The sequence below is a fragment of the Danio rerio genome, chromosome 12 (genome assembly GCF_049306965.1).
Source record: "Danio rerio strain Tuebingen ecotype United States chromosome 12, GRCz12tu, whole genome shotgun sequence".
Lineage (NCBI taxonomy): Eukaryota > Metazoa > Chordata > Actinopteri > Cypriniformes > Danionidae > Danio > Danio rerio.
Window position 1 is genome coordinate 398289 of NC_133187.1, and position 23053 is coordinate 421341.

Sequence of the window (23053 nt, forward strand, 5' to 3'; positions counted from 1 at the left end):
AGGAATGACGCTTTATATTTGAGCGATATATTGTGAAGCCAGCTCAGATTCTCCTGACGTGAACTGCTTCGCTGTTTTTGGAGGAAGACGGACGGACTGCAGCTGCTCTACATGATGACAATGACATCACAGGGTAAATTTAGACCCAGGTTTGAGCTGGTGAGCTATATTTGGACTGTGAGCCAGCCATGATGTCAGATTCTGCAGTTTTGAGGACAGTCGATGAGGTCCAACAGAAACAGAGACGCGGGAAGAGTTTCTTCCGCTCGTGTTACACTGAAACCGACCCAGAACACACTGCTGTTAACGGAGCTCCAGCGACAGATCAACATCAGAGTACAACTTTTAGAAAATAGCACCAGTGTTGATCAAAACTACTGTGAATGAAAGACTTTCTGTAAACTAAAACTCATGATCAGGGCCAGACAGAATCTGCTGTTCAAAACTCAACTAGAGCGCCCTCTGCTGTTAAACACTAGTCTAGAGCAACGTGTTGTTCAAAACTAGCCTAGAGCGCCCTCTGCTGTTAAACACTAGTCTAGAGCAACGTGTTGTTCAAAACTAGCCTAGAGCGCCATCTGCTGTTCAAAACTAGTCTAGAGCGCCGTCTGCTGTTCAAAACTAGTCTAGAGCGCCATCTGCTGTTCAAAACTAGTCTAGAGCGCCATCTGCTGTTCAAAACTAGTCGAGAGCAATGTGTTGTTCAAAACTAGTCTAGAGCAACGTGTTCTGTTTAAAACTAGACTAGAGCGCCATCTGCTGCTCAAAACTAGTCTAGAGCAACGTGTTGTTCAAAACTAGTCTAGAGCAACGTGTTGTTCAAAACTAGTCTAGAGCAACGTGTTGTTCAAAACTAGTCTAGAGCGCCGTCTGCTGTTCAAAACTAGTCTAGAGCGCCATCTGCTGTTCAAAACTAGTCTAGAGCAACGTGTTCTGTTTAAAACTAGCCTAGAGCGCCATCTGCTGTTCAAAACTAGTCGAGAGCAATGTGTTGTTCAAAACTAGCCTAGAGCGCCATCTGCTGTTCAAAACTAGTCTAGAGCAACGTGTTCTGTTTAAAACTAGCCTAGAGCGCCGTCTGCTGTTCAAAACTAGTCTAGAGCGCCGTCTGCTGTTCAAAACTAGTCTAGAGCAACGTGTTCTGTTTAAAACTAGCCTAGAGCGCCATCTGCTGTTCAAAACTAGTCTAGAGCAACGTATTGTTCAAAACTAGCCTAGAGCGCCGTCTGCTGTTCAAAACTAGTCTAGAGCAACGTGTTGTTCAAAACTAGTCTAGAGCAACGTGTTGTTCAAAACTAGTCTAGAGCGCCGTCTGTGCACAGCAGATTACACAATAATAGAGACATCTCACATCATACAGAGCGAATAGATAGATAAATAAATGTGTAATGTGTATTCTCCATCCAATAATGATCTTCAGTTTAGCTCAGAGAAACGCATGTTATAGCACGGTAACCTTGTGATTTGGACAGCATGATTTGTTTGCCAGCAGTTATTTAGTGAAATATGCGGCGGTGTTTAGTGAAGAACTGAACGCTGCTGAAGTCTGCTGTATACATACTTGTATGTGGAGGTAATGTGGAGCTTTCTGAGCTCAGGGGTTTGTTTTCATGTCCTTTCAGAAGGTTCAGGAATACACTTTAGACAACACACACACACACACACACACACACACACACACACACACAATCAGAGAGAACCTGAAGCTCCACATGGGAGGAAATAAAAAAGTGTGAAGGATGGAAAAGAACATTTCTGGTAAACTTACATCTGCCATGAACTCGCTGACTGAATACCTGCTGAGTACATCAGTCAGTGTGTGTGTGTTTGAGTGTGTGTGTGTGTGAGTGTGTGTGTGTGTGTTTATTTGAGTGTGTGTGAGTGTGTGTGTGTGAGTGTGTGTGTGTGTGTGTGTGTGTGTGTGTGTGTGTGTGTGTGTGTGTGTTTGTAGTGTAAAATGGTTTTATATCTCTCGCTTCTCAAAACTAACCCAAATGGCATTATTGTCTCCTAAATGTGTTCAGCCGTCATCAAATATCCATTCATTCATTTTCATTCGCTTATCTGGGGCCGGCCGCAGGGGCAGCAATCTAAGGAGAGACCCCAGACTTCCCTCTCCCCAGACACTTCCTCCAGCTCCTCCGGGGGTGATCCTGAGACGTTCCCTGGCCAGCCGAGAGACGTAGTCCCTCCAGCATGTCCTGTGTCTTCCCTGAGGCCTCCTCCCTGTGGGAGATGTCTGGAACACCTCCCTAGGTAGACATCCAGGAGGCATCTGAAACAGATGCCTGAGCCACCTCAGCTGACTTCTCTCAATGTGGAGGAGCAGCGGCTCTACTCAGAGCTCCTCCCGGGATAAAGGTGCACCTGCCAGCCTGAGAAGGAGACTGATTTCGACTGCTTGTATTTGAGATCTTGTCTTTTCAGTCATGACCCAAAGCTCATGACCGTAGGTGAAAGGAAGAATGTAGATAGACCGATAAATCGAGAGCTTTGCCTTTACTTCAACTCCTTTACCACAGTCGACAGATACATCAACCGCATTACTGCTGCACTGATCCATCATGCTCCACATCCCTCACTCATAAACAAACCCTCAAGATTCTTCCCACCTGGGACTTTCCTCCAACCTGGAGATGGCAAAGCACCTTCTTCCGCTGGAGCACTGTGGCCTCGCACTTGGAGGTGCGGATAGAAACACATTAAGCATTTGTTTAGATATTTTAGGAAAGCCTCCAAACTTCAGGATAAACACATTGTTTAGGTTTATTAGTCTGCTGTTGAAATGCTGCCTGGGTCCTTTGAGCCGTTAGTCAACAGCAGTGTTAGTCACAGACTGCAGTGGAGAGTGTGTCGGAGCCAGACTCTGCGGCTGTGTGTTGAATCGTGTGTCTGTTGTGAAAGACGTGCAGAAAGCCTGCAGGACAGAGCTCCAGCATCCACACGCTCAATCAAGCGTGAGTAAATAACATTAGTGAAATATTAAACTCTCCAGCAGCAGCAGAGCTATCGCTGGTGTGTGTGAGGAATGATCACAGTAAACTCACGCAGTGCACAAACACGCCGGACAGAGGCGAGACTCTGATTCAATAAAGCACAGGACAGCTCCAGGTCTTGGGCAGCCTCAGATATTAATGATGACGATTCTGATCAATGTCAGATGAATTTCTCAATACTGTTTGATACTCCAGCGATCTCGCTCCATCCAGAGGCAAAGGCTTTAGTTATTCCATTAGACATGGATTATAATGACGACACGCAGAAACATTAGAGCCGTGCGGTGTAACTGCAGACGACAGATCCCATTAAACAAAGCTCAAGCTGGAGATTCAGTCTGAACACACTGATCCTGTACTTCTCCAACTATTTACATCTGGAGATGTGTGTTAAAATAGGAATGGTGTAAAGGATTATTCAGTAATATCTATACACAGTATAATATACACACACCGGCCACTTTATTAGGGACACCTGTCCAACTGCTGGTTAACACAAATATCTACTCAGCCAATCACATGGCAGCAGCTCACTGCATTTAGGCATGTAGACATGATCAAGAGGATCTGCTGCAGTTCAGAGCGAGCATCAGAATGCAGGAGAAAGGGGATTTAAGTGATTTTGAACGTGGCATGGTTGTTGCTGCCAGACGGGCTGCTCTGAGTATTTCAGAAACTGCTGATCTACTGGGATTTTCACGCACAACCATCTCTAGGCTTTACAGAGAATGCTCCGACAGAGGAGATATCCAGTGAGCGGCAGTTCTGTTGGCGCAAATGCCTTGTTGATGAGGCCAGAGGTCAGAGGAGAATGGCCAGACTGGTTCCAGCTGATAGAAAGGCGACAGTAACTCTAATAAGCACTCGTTACAACCGAGCTCTGCAGAAGAGCATCTCTGAACACACAACACGTCCAACCTTGAGGCGGATGGGCTACAGCAGCAGAAGAGCACACCGGGTGCCGCTCCTGTCAGCTAAGAACAGGAAACTGAGGCTACAATTCACACAGACTCACCAAAACTGGACAATAGAAGATTGGAGAAACGTTGCTGCTCTGATGAGTCTCCATTTCTGCTCACACATTCAGATGCTCGACTCAGACAACATGAAAGCATGGATCATCCTGCCTTGTATCAGCGGTTCAGGCTGGTGGTGGTGGTGTAATGGTGTGGGGGAGATTTTCTTTGGGTCCAATCTGCAGCCTCGTCAGGGACTGAACATCACCAGCTGACTGTCTGCTGAACACTACCTGATCATTATGAACGTCTGGACACTAAAAAAAATGGCGAGCTTCAATTATAACTTAAGCGCAAATCTCCTTATAATAATACGCTTGAGTATATTTGTACAATCACTGGCTAAACAAGCAGCGTTTAATCACAGTAATGAATGAGGCCGGCGGTGAATGTCAAACACGTGCCATCAGACCCGCTTCATCTGTCTGAAAATCATCTGAAACCCGAGAGAAGCTGCTTTTGCTAACAGTGTGATGGACTTCAGGGCTGAAGCGGTGTGTAAACCAGCAACACACACACACACACACACACACACACACACACACACACACACACACACTTCTCTTTCAGTGTTCTCTGCACTGTCCAAACACCGTGTAGCTGCGACTTCGACATGTCAACAGATCATGAAGGATATTCCCAGCACGCCAATGTAAGCAGGGCTGTTGTTCCCCTGCAGACGGACGGCTTTACACGCTTGCAGAGAAACAGACCCGCGATACGCAGCCATCGCACTTTATAGACAACACAAGAACAATAATAAATGGCATTCCTGCGGCGTTCAGCTCAGATCTGGCCCAGAAGCTGATTTCCAGCTCGCTCTGGATTGGAAAATAAGCAGCGTTTACATTCCTCGGCCGGTCCTCTCGCTCTGAGCCTGGAGAAATGACATAAATCTGGCAAGAGCAGATCCACACGCACTTACTGACTGCCATTATACACGATGATGATGATGATGATGATGATGTCATGCAGAAATATAGATTTTAAAAATGATGAAGAATGGAGAACACATCCTGTCAGCGTTGACTCAGTCTGTAGGACTTCACTGTGTAAACTGATGAAACGCTCATCAGAATATCTTCAGCTCTGACACAACATGAGAGCAGTGAATACATGAATCAACACTGAACTGAATCATCTATGATCTGAACTGAATCAACTCTAAACTGAATCAACACTTAACTAAATCAATGATCTGAACTGAATGAACACTGAACTGAATCAACACTGAACACAATCATCTATGATCTGAACTGAATCAACACTGAACTGAATCAACACTGAACACAATCATCTATGATCTGAACTGAATCAACACTGAACTGAATCAACACTGAACACAATCATCTATGATCTGAACTGAATCAACACTGAACTGAATCAACACTGAACACAATCATCTATGTTCTGAACTGAATCAACACTGAACTGAATCAATACTGAACCGAACCAATGATCTGAACCGAATCAACACTGAACTGAATCAACACTGAACTAAATCAATGATCTGAACTAAATCAACACTGAACTGAATCAATGATCTGAACTGAATCAACACGGAACTGAATCAATGATCTGAACTGAATCAACACTGAACTGAATCAACACTGAACTAAATCAATGATCTGAACTAAATCAACACTGAACTGAATCAATGATCTGAACTGAATCAACACTGAACTGAATCAATGATCTGAACTGAATCAACACTGAACTGAATCAATGATCTGAACTGAATCAACACTGAACATAATCATTAATTATCTAAACTAAATCAACACTAAACTAAATCATTAATAATCTGAAATAAACCAATAATCTGAACTAAATCAGTACTGAATTGAATCAACACTTAACTAAAATCAATGATCTGAATTGAATCAACACTTAACTAAATCAATGATCTGAACTGAATCAACACTGAACTAAATCAACACTGAACTCAATCAATGATCTGATCTGAATCAACTCTAAACTGAATCATCTATGATCTGAACTGAATCAACACTGAACTGAACCAACACTAAACTGAATCATCTATGATCTGAACTGAATCAACACTGAACTGAACAAACACTAAACTGAATTAATTATCTAAACTTTATCAACATTAAATTGAATCATCAATGATCTGAAATAAACCAATAATCTGAACTGAATCAGTACTGAACTGAATCATCAATGCTGTAAACTGAATCAGTACTGAGCTGAACAGGTGTGAATGAGGCCTCTACAGCCGAGTTTGCCTGTTATTAATGGAGTTTCGTCACTGATTCAGTTGTTTAAGAGTGACTGATTCAGTTGTTCATGCGGTGAATGGTTCGCTGTGGTCAGGATAAAGTCAGATGAACGCTCCATCATCAGGCGCTCAGTGTAAACAGGCTAACGACACGCGGCAGTATAAAACTGAGAGTCAAATAAACAAGAGGAGCTGTTTAGAGGAAACATCTCAACAATAGAGCAGAGCTGCAGACCATCACACACACACACACACACACACACACTCTACATAAACACTGCACTTTACAGCACCACACACACACACTATAGACACACCACACACACATACTATGCACACAACCGTTCACTTTGCAAACACACTGTACACACACACACACACACACACACACACACACATTACCATATACTATACAAACACACACACACACACTTACAAATACACTACAAACACACTTTTATATATTAAACAAAGACACTATTCACATGCATTATATACACTATACACACACACACACACACACACACTAGACACACTATACACACACACACACACACACACAGAATAAACCCTGCATTAATGCCTTTATTACTCAGAGTTTCTGTCCTGTTTCTAGTTTAAGTATGCAAACTCCTAAATCAAGAAGCTTTTCTGGACAAGCACCAATATCGTCTCTTTTGGAGAACTGATAAGACAAAATGAAGCAAGAAGAATAATCTGCCACTAAGGGAAGAAATTCTTGTGTCAAAAGGAAAACCGGATTCCTCTCTTCCCCCATTGTCAGATTATTCTGCTCGTTTTAATGGAAAACTCTTCATTTCTGAAAACAACACTGTATGTTCTGCTTGTCTAGAAAGTGCTTCTTGATTCAAGAGTTTTCAGATATTTGCACTATAAACAAGACAGAAACTCTGAGTAATGCAGCAGAGGGAACTCCAGCAGGGTGTCGAGGGAAAGTGAACAGCAGAATTGTCAGTTTTGGGTGAACTGTCGCTTTAACCGTGACCTCCTGAGGAACTGAAATGATTAAAAGCCAGATTATGGTGCATTAGGTGGACGCTTTTTTCCTCTTGGCCAGCAGAAAGACTTGTTGTAAGCTCCAGCATCTTGTAAAAGGTGAGGTTGCTCATGCTGGGCATCTGTTCACACGACGCAGGCCTGTTTGGAAATCAAATAAAGCATGTGCACAGCCCTTTCTGACTTCATGAGAAGGGAATTTGCAGCAGAACTTGATTCTTGTGATTCCAGAAGCTTGCAGGTTCTATTTGTTCTGAAGTGACATCATGTCTCAAAGCGCTGATCGGAGAGAGAGATCTGTGCATTAATACAGCCGTTTCATGTGTTCGTGACAGCTACACGGAGGAGGACACACTAATAATGAAGGACAGATGCAGGAGGATTTACTGGAGCAACACTACAGATTCAGACACGACTGCACCATATACTGGGAATATATGGAATATTGTGGCAGAGTATTGTGATGATGATGTTTCTTGTGATATAACATTGCCCTAGATCATTTAATTATGTAATGATTGTACTAAAATAAACATGCTTTTCTGATTTAATCAAATTTAACTTTATTACGTATTTAAAAATACTGTAAAAGCACAAATCATCTGACAATGGAGTGAGCAAAATAATCATCATATCTTTGCTATAAAATGACATTATTTTACTTCCCCCATTGGGAGATTATTTTGCTTATTTTAATGAAAAACTCTCTTCATTTTGACTCATTATTTCTGAAAAACAACACTATTTATTGCTTGTCTATAAAATACTTCTTGATTTCAGAGTTCTTAGATGTTTTGACCAGAAACAAGAGAAAACTAAATTAGCAAAGCAGCGTAGTGTTTATTTTCAGCTCTAGCTTCACCAATAACCAATAGGAGAACAGCACCTACTGATAAAGGTATATTGCCACCTCTGATTGGTCAAATCTGAATAATCAACCTGCACCCATGCTTGGCATAAAATAAACACAATGTGTATAGTATAATCATGCCATAACAATAGTGTTCAGCACATTGCTCAATCTGATTAAAACCCTTCCAGCAGTCATTATCAGCAGAATGATGTGTGTGAAATGGGGAAAGGCTTCCTCTAGATCAGTGAACAGGGGTTATTAATGCGGTATACGCTGGTCCCCGGGCGGCCATTACTAACCCAATATCCTGTTTCAGAGCGGGTCTCGCTCGGCCTGTTGGTCTTGGCGTTTCACCAAAGCGTGCAGTCTGAAAAGTGTCCAGTCACGGCCTGAAGTCTGGTGTGTTTGCAGATACTGTCCCACATCAGCCGCTGTATCTGCAGCTCTTCATGCCCACAATGCAGTGCAGCGCAGTCCTGATAAACACACAGACTTCCTGCAGGCCTTTATCAGCCGTCCGCCACTCCAGCGCAGCCACACAAATATAAAAATAGAGCTGGACGTGTGGTGGAGCGGACATGAAGACAAGACCCGGCGAAGACACACAGAGTCACGGTGGACAGGAGAAACAAAACCAAGAAAACTACAACAAAAAGCCCAAAAAACTAACCCCAACTACCACAAATGAAGAGAACTACCAACAAAAACAAAGAGAACTAACCCAAACTACCACAAATGAAGAGAACTACCAACAAAAACAAAGAGAACTAACCCAAACTACCACAAATGAAGAGAACTACTAACAAAAACAAAGAGAACTAACCCAAACAACCACAAATGAAGAGAACTACCAACAAAAACAAAGAGAACTAACCCAAACTACCAAAAATGAAGAGAACTACTAACAAAAACAAAGAGAACTAACCCAAACAACCACAAATGAAGAGAACTACCAACAAAAACAAAGAGAACTAACCCCAACTACCACAAATGAAGAGAACTACCAACAAAAACAAAGAGAACTAACCCAAACTACCAAAAATGAAGAGAACTACTAACAAAAACAAAGAGAACTAACCCAAACAACCACAAATGAAGAGAACTACCAACAAAAACAAAGAGAACTAACCCAAACTACCACAAATGAAGAGAACTACCAACAAAAACAAAGAGAACTAACCCAAACTACCAAAAATGAAGAGAACTACTAACAAAAACAAAGAGAACTAACCCAAACAACCACAAATGAAGAGAACTACCAACAAAAACAAAGAGAACTAACCCCAACTACCACAAATGAAGAGAACTACCAACAAAAACAAAGAGAACTAACCCAAACTACCAAAAATGAAGAGAACTACTAACAAAAACAAAGAGAACTAACCCAAACAACCACAAATGAAGAGAACTACCAACAAAAACAAAGAGAACTAACCCAAACAACCACAAATGAAGAGAACTACCAACAAAAACAAAGAGAACTAACCCAAACTACCACAAATGAAGAGAACTACCAACAAAAACAAAGAGAACTAACCCCAACTACCAAAAATAAAGAGAACTACCAACAAAAACAAAGAGAACTAACCCCAACTACCAAAAATGAAGAGAACTACTAACAAAAACAAAGAGAACTAACCCAAACAACCACAAATGAAGAGAACTACCAACAAAAACAAAGAGAACTAACCCAAACAACCACAAATGAAGAGAACTACCAACAAAAACAAAGAGAACTAACCCCAACTACCAAAAATGAAGAGAACTACCAACAAAAACAAAGAGAACTAACCCCAACTACCAAAAATGAAGAGAACTACTAACAAAAACAAAGAGAACTAACCCCAACTACCAAAAATGAAGAGAACTACTAACAAAAACAAAGAGAACTAACCCAAACAACCACAAATGAAGAGAACTACCAACAAAAACAAAGAGAACTAACCCCAACTACCAAAAATGAAGAGAACTACCAACAAAAACAAAGAGAACTAACCCAAACTACCAAAAATGAAGAGAACTAAAAACAAAGAGAACTAACCCAAACTACCAAAAATGAAGAGAACTAAAAACAAAGAGAACTAACCCAAACTACCAAAAATGAAGAGAACTACTAACAAAAACAAAGAGAACTAACCCAAACTACCACAAATGAAGAGAACTACCAACAAAAACAAAGAGAACTAACCCCAACTACCAAAAATGAAGAGAACTACCAACAAAAACAAAGAGAACTAACCCAAACTACCAAAAATGAAGAGAACTACCAACAAAAACAAAGAGAACTAACCCCAACTACCAAAAATGAAGAGAACTACCAACAAAAACAAAGAGAACTAACCCCAACTACCAAAAATGAAGAGAACTACCAACAAAAACAAAGAGAACTAACCCCAACTACCAAAAATGAAGAGAACTACCAACAAAAACAAAGAGAACTAACCCAAACTACCACAAATGAAGAGAACTACCAACAAAAACAAAGAGAACTAACCCAAACTACCACAAATGAAGAGAACTACCAACAAAAACCAACAAAAATGGAAAGAATTTCAATAAAAAAAACTTCATATGAAGAGAACTACTCACAAAAACCACCAAAAATGGAGAGAACTACCCAACAAAACTACCAAAAATGAAGATGTAAACACTAACAGATGAAAAGTACTCCCCAAAAATGAAGAGGACTGCTCATCAAAACCACCAAATTTAAGAGAACTAACCAAAACTATATCAAAAATAAAGAGAACTACTCAACAAAACCAACAAAAATGGAGATAACTAACCAACAAAACAACCAATAATGGAGAAAACTACCCAAACCACTGAAAATGGAGAATTGCCCAACAAAACAAACATAAATAAAGGCAACTACCCACAAAACAACCAATAATGGAGAGAACCAACCAAAACTATCAAAAATGGAGAGAATTACCCAACAAAACAACCAATAATGGAGAGAACTAACCAAAAATCACCCAAATTAGAGAGAATTACCCAACAAAACAATCAATAAATGGACAGAACTACCCAAAACCACCAAAAATGGAGAGAATTTCAACAAAAACACTACAAATATAGAGAACTACTCACAAAAACCAGCAAAAATAGAGAGAACTACCCAACAAAACAACCAATAATGGAGAGAATCATAACCAAAAACCAAAAAAAAAAAAAATAGAGAGAACTACCTACAAAACAACCAAAAATGGAGAGAACTAACCAAAACTATCCAAAAATAGAGGGAAATACCCAACAAAACAACCAAAAATAAAGATAAATACTCAACAAAAAAAAACAAAGTAAAGATAACTACCCAACAAAACAACCAATAATGGAGAGAACTAACCAAAACAACAACAAAAAAAATTAAGAGAACTAACCAAAACCATCAAAATTAGAGGGAATTACCCAACAAAACAAACAATAATGGACAGAACTAACCAAAACAACCAAAAATGGGAAAAGTACTCATACTAACACCACAAATGAAGAGAACTATTCAACCAAAAACATTTTAAAATTAATCGTACTCACCAAAATCAACAACAATGAAGATAACTACTCACAAAAATCACTAAAATGGAGAACCACTCACCAAAAACACACACACACACACACACACACACACACACACACACACACACACACACAAAAAAAAAATAACACATTTACAACAAAACCACCAAAAGGGAGAAGTACTCACAAAAACAGCACAGATAAGGAGAACTCCTCCACCAAAACCCTCATGATGAAACTAGTGCAGTTCTGTCCATTAGTTCCCGGTGTCAGTGACATAAGAGCAGCAGGGAAACTCAATAAAACACACAGGCCAAGCTTATATTAGCTTTGGAAACTTCTGCAGCATTTTTGAGAAAACTTTAAATGTAATGAGAATAAACGCGTCCTGTAGTGTGAAGCGTGTTAATATTTCCACACTTGTTCAATGCATTCTGAATTAGCATGTCATCAGGTGTTAACAGTACATCACCTGAGGGAAAACTATTAAGACAAACGTCTGGCCGAGGTGATGTTCCATTATTGTGTCGACCCTGACATTATTTAAAAGCAAAACCATTCATAATCTCTGCATGTGCCTCTCATCTTTATTTCATCTTCTCTGATGAATGTTGGACACCGGTAACCATTGACTTACCATTTCCTACCAACTTTCTTCAAAGCATCTTCTTTTGTGTTCAACAGAAGAAAAAAAACAGGCCTGTTATAAAATGACTAATGAGCGAGTAACTGATGTTTGTTAATCAAAATCAATGAATGACTGAATCAGCAGTGTGTGTGGTCTTGTTCTGCATCATCAGTGTGGTCTGCTGTACTGTGTGTCTCCAGCTCCCTCTGCTGGCCGTGAACAGAAATCAACGCACGTCTTCACACACTTCAGACGTTTCTTCAGAACTTCAGCAGATCACTCTTCATGTTTCCTCACATCCAGCTTCTTATCAGGCTGATAAATGAATATTCACATCCTCATCACCAACGACTCGCATTACTCGCATATCTAGAGCTTAGTGAAGCAATAACACATCCTACAGAAACGTGGCTTGAGTTACAGGTTATGGATATGAACAGCTACACATTACCTTTACTGATAAGAGCTGTAATATAGCGGATAAGCCTGAACTGAGGTGTACTCAGGAAATAAACACAGGTAAAATAAGAGTTTGTGTGTGTAATTAGATGATGGAGAGACTCTGAGAATGCAGATACTGTACAGACATGTGTCTGGATATGATTATACAGTATAGAGAGAAAACAGAACAACTCAACATCGCAACGTCAGATTTATCCAGTACCGTGCAGCACTACTGTGTCCAATGTGGAAACCCCTGTGTGCAATATACATCTGTGTGTACATTTGGAGACTTTAATAACAAACTCAATTTAAAAAACACATCAACAGTGATTAATAACACATGAGATAACAAGAAAACAGTTCATCAATCCGTATGGGCGACATGGTGGCCTCACAGCAAGAAGGTCTCAGGTTTGAGTCTCAGCTGGGTCAGTTGGTGTTTCTGTGTGGAGTTTGCATGTTCTCCCCATGTTGGTGTGGGTTTTCTCCGGGTGCTCCGGTTTCAGTCCAAACACATGCGCTATAGGGGAACTGATCAACTACACTGGCTGTAGTGTATGGGTGTGTGTGAATGAGTGTTTCCCAGTGCGGGTTTGCAGCTGGAAGGACATCTGCTGTGTAAAACATATGTTGGAATAGTTAGCGGTTCATTCTACTGTGGCAATCTCTGATGAATAAAGAGGCCAAGTCAAAGGAAAATTAATAAATGAATGAATAAAAAAAACTCATGATGAGGAGTTTGATGATCATTTGCTAAAAATAAAGACATTAATCAGAACCGAACCGTTTAATTGATTAAAAGCTGCACAGAGAATACATTTGTGCTGCCTCATGTTTGATGTCAGTAAGATTTAACATTAAAACCAGTCTAATATCATTTATTAAGTATGATAAAAGTGACAAGTAAAGCAAAGGAGAGGTTGAAGATTGTGTTAATCTGTAAGCTGCTGTATGTTCCCCGTTGGTGCCCTCCAAAGGCCAGGGAGAGAGTGCAGTGACAGCAGACTAGGCCTCACGGTGTTGGAACTAAACTGTGCAGAGCTGTGGCCCTCCAGGAATTGAGTTTAACAGCCCTGATCTCCAGCATCACAAACAGGGAAAGCAAAACAACAACAACTCAACCCAGACAGGCCGAAATCAGTATTAACACCTCCTCCTGCCCCCTCTCTCTCCACCTGCTCATTTACAATCACATGAAGCTGAATTAAAGAGACTTACAGTGTGGCGAGCAGCATGGCTGTACTCCAGGCGTGACCAACCCTGTCCCTTCCTGCAGATTTCAGTTGCAGCCCACATCAAACACACCTGCCTGTCAGTATCAAGCGCTGTTCAGGTCATCATTCATTGGTTCAGGTGTGTCTAATCAGGGTTGCAGGAAGGTCGATCTCCAGGAGCAGGGTTGAGCATCACTGCTGTAGTCTGTGTTTGTTGTGGTGTTTCCCTCAGGTCCGGTGTGAGTTTGTCCCTCCACTGATCACCTTCCGCAGCAGGTCAGAGCTCCGCCCACTGTAATCAGCTGCCTCTTGTGATTGGCTGGGCGAGGGCTGGATTACGGAAGGTGGAGGTATAAACAGCTGCACAAATCAAGCCGTCTAAGCTTATTTACAGGGCAGCTATGATGAAAACCATCTTCTGTGAGCTGTTTGGACAGAGCTGTGTGCAGTGTGGTCTGTCCACAGCCATATTGGGCTGATATAATCACACTAAGTCTTTTTATAAGTTTCCTGATGGTATAAATCGGATTCAAATTCCTTCCATTTTGAGACCGACCGTATGTAGAAGCTAACATGTACCAGTAGTAGCGTGTATAATCATATCAACAAGACTGGAGGAGAATGGCCAGACTGGTTCCAGCTGATAGCAATGGTAACTCAAATAAGCACTCGTTACAACCGAGCTCTGCAGAAGAGCATCTCTGAACACACAACACGGCCAACCTTAAGGCGGATGGGCTACTGCAGCAGAAGAGCACACCGGGTGCCGCTCCTGTCAGCTAAGAACAGGAAACTGAGGCTACAATTCACACAGACTCACCAAAACTGGACAATAGAAGATTGGAGAAACGTTGCTGCTCTGATGAGTCTCCATTTCTGCTGACACATTCAGATGCTCGGCTCAACAACATGAAAGCATGGATCATCCTGCCTTGTATCAGCGGTTCAGGCTGGTGGTGGTGGTGTAATGGTGTGGGGGAGATTTTCTTTGGGTCCATTAGTACCAATTGAGCATCAACGCCACAGCCTACCTGAGTATTGCTGCTGACCATGTCCATCCCTTTATGAGCACAGTGTCTCCATCTTCTGATGGCTACTTCCAGCAGGATAACGCAGCATGTCATAAAGCTCAATCATCTCAGACTGCTGAACATGACGATGAGTTCACTGTACTCAAATGGCCTCCACAGTCACCAGAGCTCAATCCAATAGAGCAGCTTTGGGATGTGGTGGAACGGGAGATTGGCATCATGGATGTGCAGCCGACAAATCTGCAGCAACTGTGTGATGCTATCATGGAGCAAAATCTCTGAGGAATATTTCCAGTAACTTCTTAGATCGACGCCACGAACATGGTTGAGACAGTTCTAAAGGCAATAGGAGTCCACCACGGTACTAGTAAGGTGTACCTAATAAAGTGGCCGCTGAGTGTATATCTTACAAGCACTTGTGGTTTGCGGAGAGCTTTAACAGCTGTCAATAAGCAGGAGTCAGAGAGGGCTGAGTATTGGTTTATTCTAGCATTGAGTCCATCATGAGTTCAGATCCAACAGAGCAGAATGACAAGAAGAACATCTGACCCGCAGGCTGATCATCATCATAATCATCATAATCAAGCGCTTCATATATGCAGACCTGAACACACACACACACACACACACACACACAGCTTTATCCCTGCACGGTTCCTTCTTACAGTTTTACACTTCACTCTTCCCACCACACACATACAATATTTCACAGTGATCATTTCTCTGTACAAATGTCCCCACTCTGAATACATTAGAACACACACACACACACACCTTATCCTACACTGTGGTGTACTTTATTATTCCTCTGAAGACTGTCTGGTGCATCATTATTATTATACAATCAACATTTGACAAGCGCTGCTGTACATCTTTACCATAGACAGATCTGGGGGATCAACACATGCTGAAGATGAGGATCTGTGCGCGGAAAACACACACACACACACACACACACACACACACACACACACACACACACACACACACACACACACACACACACACTTATTAATGTTCAGGACAGCAGGCGGATTTGCATATAAAGCTGCTAAAACACTCCATTCTGCACCACACACAGATTTGCATATGATTTATTAAATAAAGAGATGCGATGCTGCGCGCGCGCGCACACACACGCGCACACACACACACACACACACACACACATTCTTAAAAACACATTTCCTCACACAAACAAACAGTGACACTCAAACATGTTTATACACATAAACATACACACACACACACACACACACACACACACACACACACACACACACACACAGAGAGATGAAGAGTGATAGAGAGTGAGCTGCTTTACACACACACTCCTGAAAATGGCTTTGAAATGAGTTGATTCTTATTGCACGGATGTTCTGGGAGTGAAAGGCAAGCGTGTCCTCCTCGAACAGTCGTGTGTGTGTGTGTGTGTGTGTGTGTGTGTGTGTGTGTGTGTGTGTGTGTGTGTGTGTGTGTGTGTGTGTGTGTGTGAGACCAGCGCTCCCGTGTCAGACCCTGTGCCCTGGTTTGCTCTGGATCTTCGCACTCTCAGGTCAGCGGGCAGTGATGCGTGGACGCCACAGGACTCCGTTACCCAGAATGCCGTTCTCCATCAGTCCACATACATGGGAGAGCCGGGGGACGCCGGCATCTGGTCCAGGATCCGGCACACGTATCGGGCCACGTCCACCAGACGCTCCTCGTACATCAGGATAAACGGATGCTTCTGCGGGAGGAACACAGCAGCATCAGCAGACAGATCACACACACACACACACACACACACACACACGGGGAGTCAATCTGAACAGTGCACAGGGGAATAACTGATGTCTGAACATCACTAACACAGACGGATGCAGTGTGGCGTACCAGCAGCTCTCTGTACTTTGGCCTCTTTGACTCGTCCTTCGTAAGGCTGGAAGATAGAAAACACACACACACACACACACACACACACACACACACATAATTAAACATTGTACATGACCAAACACATCATATATTATCAAACACACAACATCTAAGATGATCAAACACACGTCACATGACCAAACACACACACACACACATCACTTGATCAAACAAGCATGACAAAAACACACACACACACACATGAACATATAAGGTCTGTCATGTCTCATGATCCCACACACACACACACACACACACACACACTGACCATAGGTTGACGAACTGGATGAACTTGTGTGAGAACTGTCGGTCCTCAGAGCTGCAGAGCTGCGGCGGCTCCCCCTTCACCACCTGCGTCAGCTGATCAAACACACTGTTCCAGCGCGGGTACGGGAAGCGGCCCGTGGCCAGCTCATACTGAAACACACACACACACACACAGCTCAGCGGGAGTCTACAGATGTGTGTAAGAAGAAACACACACACACGCACACGCACACGCACACACGCTCACCAGTGTGATTCCCAAACTCCAGACGTCTGAGCGCACATCGTAGCCCTGTCTGGAGGCGCTGGGGTCGATGCGTTCAGGCTGTCAAACACACACACACACACACACATACACACACACACACACACACGTGTAAAACACATGCTGGAATGGTTGGCGGTTCATTCCGCTGTGGCAAGCCCTGATGAATAAGGGCACTAAGTTAAAAAGAAAATGGATAAATGACTAGTCTTTGTGAATATATCTATCAATATTTTGCACAGGTGAATTTGCTTTTAAGCGTGTGGGTTTGGCTTCACATCTGTACATGGTGTGTTCTGCAGGAGTTATGATTGAGAGCTGTCTGACTCCATACTGAGCTGTTTAATAAGCGTCACTCACAGCCATGTAGGGTCTGCAGCCGGCGTCTCTGGTCTTGGCGATGGAGTCCACCAGCTGCCCGCTGATGCCGAAATCACACAGCTTAATGTTGCCGTTTCTGTCCAGGAGAATATTGGAGGGCTTGATGTCTGAAAAACACCAGCATGAAGAACAACTCCAGCACAAACACCCATTTAAAGGACACCTATCATGCAGAAATAGCTTCTATGCGGGGTTTAACCCCAGCAGTGTGTGTGTGTGTGTGTGTGTGTGTGTGTCAGCAGTGTGTGCATGAGCAGTGTGTGTGTGTCTCCAGCAGCCTCTAATGCTCAGCAGTACTGAACTGTGTTTGTTCTAATCAGACTTGATGAATGAAGCACTGTGATTAACATTCTCCCTCTATACGTGTCATCAGAGGGGGAAAGCCCCGCCCACTAGTGCCCATCTCACTCTGAAATCTCTTCTGAAAAGAGCACAATCTCATTTGCATTTAAAGCGACAGTCACCAAAACGCCACAATTAGGAACAAAGCCTGAAAGGGTCAGTTTCAGAGAGCTGGAGAACATCATCTGTGTACTGTTATCAGCTGAAACACACACACACACACACACACACACACACACACACACACACACACACACACACACACACACACACACACACACACACACACACACACACAAGACACAGCAGGAACCTGTAGAATGAGCATAATAGGTCTCCTTTAATGGTGTAAACGCGTGTGAAAACTCACCTCTGTGGATTATTTTCAAGTTTTCCTTCAAGTGATTCAGTGCTTTCACAGTCTGCAGAACAACGGGTTTATATAATGATTATTTATTTTAATTATAATGATTAATCATTGCTAAGAACAATTTTACAATGTCACAACACAAATTAATCAAATAACTTTTAATATTAAGTCACTATTTAACAACAACAACAACCATTCAAAACACTATTATTGTTAAAGAGCATTATCTTTATTAAAATAAAAAATACTATTGTGTGTAATCATATAAAAGGCAATAACTAAAGAAATATTGTCATTAAGGTATTATTATTATAACGCAATGACCATAATACAAATCATGATCAAAATTAAAGTGTAAAAACAAAATACTGTACAGTTAAAGACAAAATTATTTACCATGATAATTCTGCCTTGAGCTGTTTTCTATTATGATTATGCACTTGTACAGACATATTATTATTACTACAATAATCAAGCTTTTGTAAAAAGACATCATTGACTTACTGCTAATGTAATTTTGCCTAATATTTCCTCTGGAATGACGTCATCTGACGCACAATATACATATTTGTAGAACTTGTCGAGGGAGGTAGCCATGAGCTCCATACAGATCCAGCAGTCGCCCTGAAAACACACACACACACACACACACACACACACACACACACATATATATAAATATATATCATTTAAATTGCTTAATTATCCAAAAAAAAAACAGTAGGAATTGCCAGGCTGTTTTATAAAGCGCTATACAGGCCTCTGGTGGTTAAACAATGACATTACACAGCATTAGCAAGGGACTCTCTCTATTTTAATTAGAAATACTGCACTAATTATAATTATACCAATTAAATATTGTGTGTGTGTGTGTGTGTGTGTCTGACCTCTCTGAAGAGAGCGCCGTAGAACTGTACGATGTATGGGCAGTCGGAGCTCCTCATCACCACGTCCAGATCCATCAGCAGCTGCTTCTGCTCTTTCTCATCCACCGTGGAGCGAATCCTCTGCGGGAAACAACACATTATAAACATAGGAGAAACCTAATTATATTGGAATTTTAAAGAAAATAATTAATAATAAATATGAAGATTAAAAATAACATTAAAAACAACAGAAAAGGTGCTGTATTGTGCACTGCGGCCACAAGGCGGCGCAGGTGAGCAGAACAGGCGAATCAAAACAGATCAAGAGTCACAGTTTTATTGAGCTCAAATGATTTTACTGCATACACTTACAAACAAACAACTGCGCTCAAATCAAAGATCACTTCCCTAACGTGCATGTAAGAAATAAGAAAATGACAGCACAAACATTACTGTCAAGCATTCTACAGAATATCCTACATTTATGAGAGATCTGCGCGGGGTCAACTCATTTCTGCCGTGACATTACCTTGATCCTGTGGTCTAGTGGATTATGTTATGAATGAGCCGACACAGAACTCTCTCAGTGAATATGGACCCGTGTTCCTCACCTTGACAGCCATGATCTGCCCGCTGGGTTTGTGCACCATGTTGTTGACGGATCCGTACGCTCCTCTCCCGATCTCCCCCAGATCCTTGAGGTCCTCGGCCGTGAAATCACAATGCTGTTCTGGAGAAATCTTCAGTTTGCCTGAAGACTCGATGCTGTGTGTCCGCAACCGCTCTCTGAAAGACAAGAGGCACGCTTGGTTTGAGGCAACGCCCACCTGCTATACAGCGCAATAGCTCCACCCACTCGCCATACGGAGCAATAGCCCCACCTACCTGTCATACAGGCCAATAGCTCCACCCACCTGCCATACAGAGCAATAGCTCCACCCACCTGTCATACAGGCCAATAGCTCCACCCACCTGTCATACAGAGCAATAGCTCCACCCACTCACCATACAGAGCAATAGCTCCACCCACCTGCCATACAGGCCAATAGCACCACCCACCTGCCATACGGAGCAATAGCTCCAGACACAGCACTTACAGAGCATGTGCGTGTATATAAACACACACACACACACACGAATGTGCATACATACACGTGTATGCATGCATGTGTGTATATATGTATGTCTGTGCAGGTGTGTGTGTATAAATGTGCATGTATGTATGCGTGTGTTTGTATACATATCTGTGTATATGTATGCATTTCATGTGTGCATGTACATATGTGTATGTATACATGCATGTTTATGTGTGTGTGTGTGTGTATGTGTGTCTCACATGTGTGGGTTCTGGAAGGCCGGTGCAGTGCTGGTGATGGGCAGACGCGCCGCCGGCTTCACTGGCGGATTGGCAAAGTTCAGCTTCAGCGCTTTGCGTTTGACTGCGAAAGAAAAACACCAACATCAGAGCGTTATCGAGACGTCGCTCGTGCTGTTGCGCATTTAAAAAACAGTAAATCAGCTCAACACAAAAACACAAAACAGGAATCAATGAATATGGGAATAAAACTGATGATGATAATAAATAAAACGATGATTCCACTGACTGAAAACAACCCAATCATGCAGCCTTTAAAGTGAAGAGACTGAAGATTTTATCCCCATATACTGTATTACCACCATATTACCCTGCCGAAAAGAGGACTTAAACAGATATAATAACCAAAACACAGCTGGAGTATTACTGTACTGAATAAAAACACAATTTTCATCCTAATAATGGAACAATATTGACCACTTCACAATAAAGTCTTGTTGGTAAATGTGAGTTAAAGTGTTCAGATGAACTGAGAAAGCCCAGATTACAGCTATATCCAGCTCATCATGTGTCCAACCTCTTCTACAAGATCTTCAGCTGTTAGTTATGCTGGTTAGTTCACCCTAAACCTACCGTACCTACTGCATTTACCAACTAATTATTTTCAAAATGATTAATTTCAAACACAATAACGCAATAATAAAACACAAATAAAACAAAAGAGGCGGAAAAACAGACAGAACAAAACAATATTGATTTAAAAAATCTCAGTTTTGCTCCATAATTACAGACATTCAGAACATTTATTGGCTATAAACTGATCTGAATGTGTCTAAATGAGATCTTCAGCATGAATATATGTATTTCTCAGATTACAGATGTATTATTGTATTGATCAGAGTGTTATTTGCTGGAGGACACCCACAGAAGGAGAATAACGGCACAGAGAAGCCAGCTTACTTTGGGTTACTCCAGACAGATTGATCTGAAACCCTGAAGAAATAAAAACACATGATGAAAAACACAGATGAGGATGATGATGATGATGATTATGATGAAGATGATGATGATGATGATAAAGGTGTGAATAAGAGCATCCTGTGAGCCGTTTACCTGTTTCATTCTGACAGCGCCAGCAGGAGTTTGAATCTGAAGAAGAGGAAAATAAACACACAAAATGATCAACACATCAGAGCGGTCAGACGGGATTAACATTGCCAACACACACACACACACACACACACACACAGACAGACTCAGACAAACACACACTCATGCAGACAAACACACAGATAACTATACACACACACATAGACAAACAAAAACAAACGTAAACAAACCGACAGACAGGCGCACACACACAAACATAAACAAAGAGACCGACACAGACACAAACAAACACACACACACATACAGACAAACACACATATGGACAAACAAAAATAAACGTACACCGATAGACAGACTAATACAGAAACACACGTACACACTCACGCAGACAAACACACACAGAAACACAGTGACACACACACACATAAACATCACATACACACACACACACACATACATACATACATACATAATAACAGTGATACAAACACGTACATCATCAGACAAAAATAAACAAACACACACACCTCCATACTCCAATATATAGACACAAATACAGTGACCATCACACAAACAAACATACTCATGCAGACACACAGAGAGAGAGAATAACACACACACACAAACAATCACACACACGTACACACGTACAAGTACACGTACACACACACACACACACACACAGCTGTACACACGGGCCTCAGTGGATCTGTGACTCTTTAATGAAGGCCTCGCGGGATCAAAACAATGCCCGCACTGCGCTATAAACACCGGATCTGCGACACCAGGAAAGACCAGGCCTCCGGCCCGAATACAGGACTCTTACCCTGAGCACCGATGGAGCCGAGTCGCGGTGAGAGTCCCGCTGGTCCCGCAGTACCGCCGCCACCGCACGAAGAGCCAGAGTCACTGCTGGGAGCCGCCATTGTGGATCTGCGGAGTCCGCCTTCACGCGCTCGATTCTCCGCCACTGTTTCTGACGCACACGCGACTCTACTGGAACGGCCGGAGCAGCGGTGCGCTCCCCATCCGCCCGCGGTGATCGACGCTTCAGAGGCGGACAGCAGTTTCTGGAGGAGTCGCGGAGGTTGCCAGGTGCGCCAGAACTCCCGATAAGCAGCGGTGCGCATGCGCAGAGCCGGACACATGCGCATGACAAATCATCACACATCTGAGGCGAAGTGTGCACTGTTGCGTCATAAATATTCTAATTATGTCGGTTATTTCCCACTAATTCACTTTCTGTTGGTATATCTTCAG

The 23053-nt window shown here is 42.2% G+C and overlaps 2 protein-coding genes across 7 annotated transcripts in view; both read right to left on the bottom strand.

The window, feature by feature from the left end:
• myocd (myocardin) overlaps positions 1–14170 on the bottom strand; it is a 115632-nt gene extending 101462 nt beyond the window's left edge. For all 3 annotated transcript variants that reach the window (XM_073917965.1, XM_073917964.1, XM_068224677.1), the window contains exon 1: positions 13934–14170. The gene's annotated coding sequence lies outside the window, so the exon portion shown is untranslated. The remainder of the gene's footprint in view (positions 1–13933) is intronic.
• Positions 14171–15424: 1254 nt separating this feature from the next.
• Positions 15425–22968, bottom strand: map2k4b (mitogen-activated protein kinase kinase 4b). Of its 4 annotated transcripts, none has more exons than XM_021480155.3 (13): positions 22620–22968; positions 21797–21832; positions 21644–21676; positions 20705–20807; positions 19980–20154; positions 19390–19509; positions 19007–19126; positions 18503–18554; positions 17770–17897; positions 17392–17469; positions 17146–17294; positions 16812–16881; positions 15425–16689 (listed from the first exon to the last, which is right to left on the bottom strand). In XM_021480155.3, the coding sequence occupies exons 1-13, from the start codon at positions 22945–22947 to the stop codon at positions 16576–16578; spliced, it is 1506 nt and encodes a 501-aa protein (XP_021335830.1). In that variant the 5' UTR covers positions 22948–22968; the 3' UTR covers positions 15425–16575.
• Between the last annotated feature and the right edge of the window lie 85 nt (positions 22969–23053).

Bases quoted from the DNA above. Each gene is read 5' to 3' on its own strand.
- map2k4b (XM_021480155.3), bottom strand. From the start codon at position 22,947: ATGCGCATGTGTCCGGCTCTGCGCATGCGCACCGCTGCTTATCGGGAG. The intron at 21,677-21,796 runs GTAAACGGCTCA...TTATTTCTTCAG, and splicing joins GCGCTGTCAGAATGAAACAG to GGTTTCAGATCAATCTGTCT. The intron at 17,470-17,769 runs GTGAGTGACGCT...TGTGTTTGACAG, and splicing joins GCTGCAGACCCTACATGGCT to CCTGAACGCATCGACCCCAG.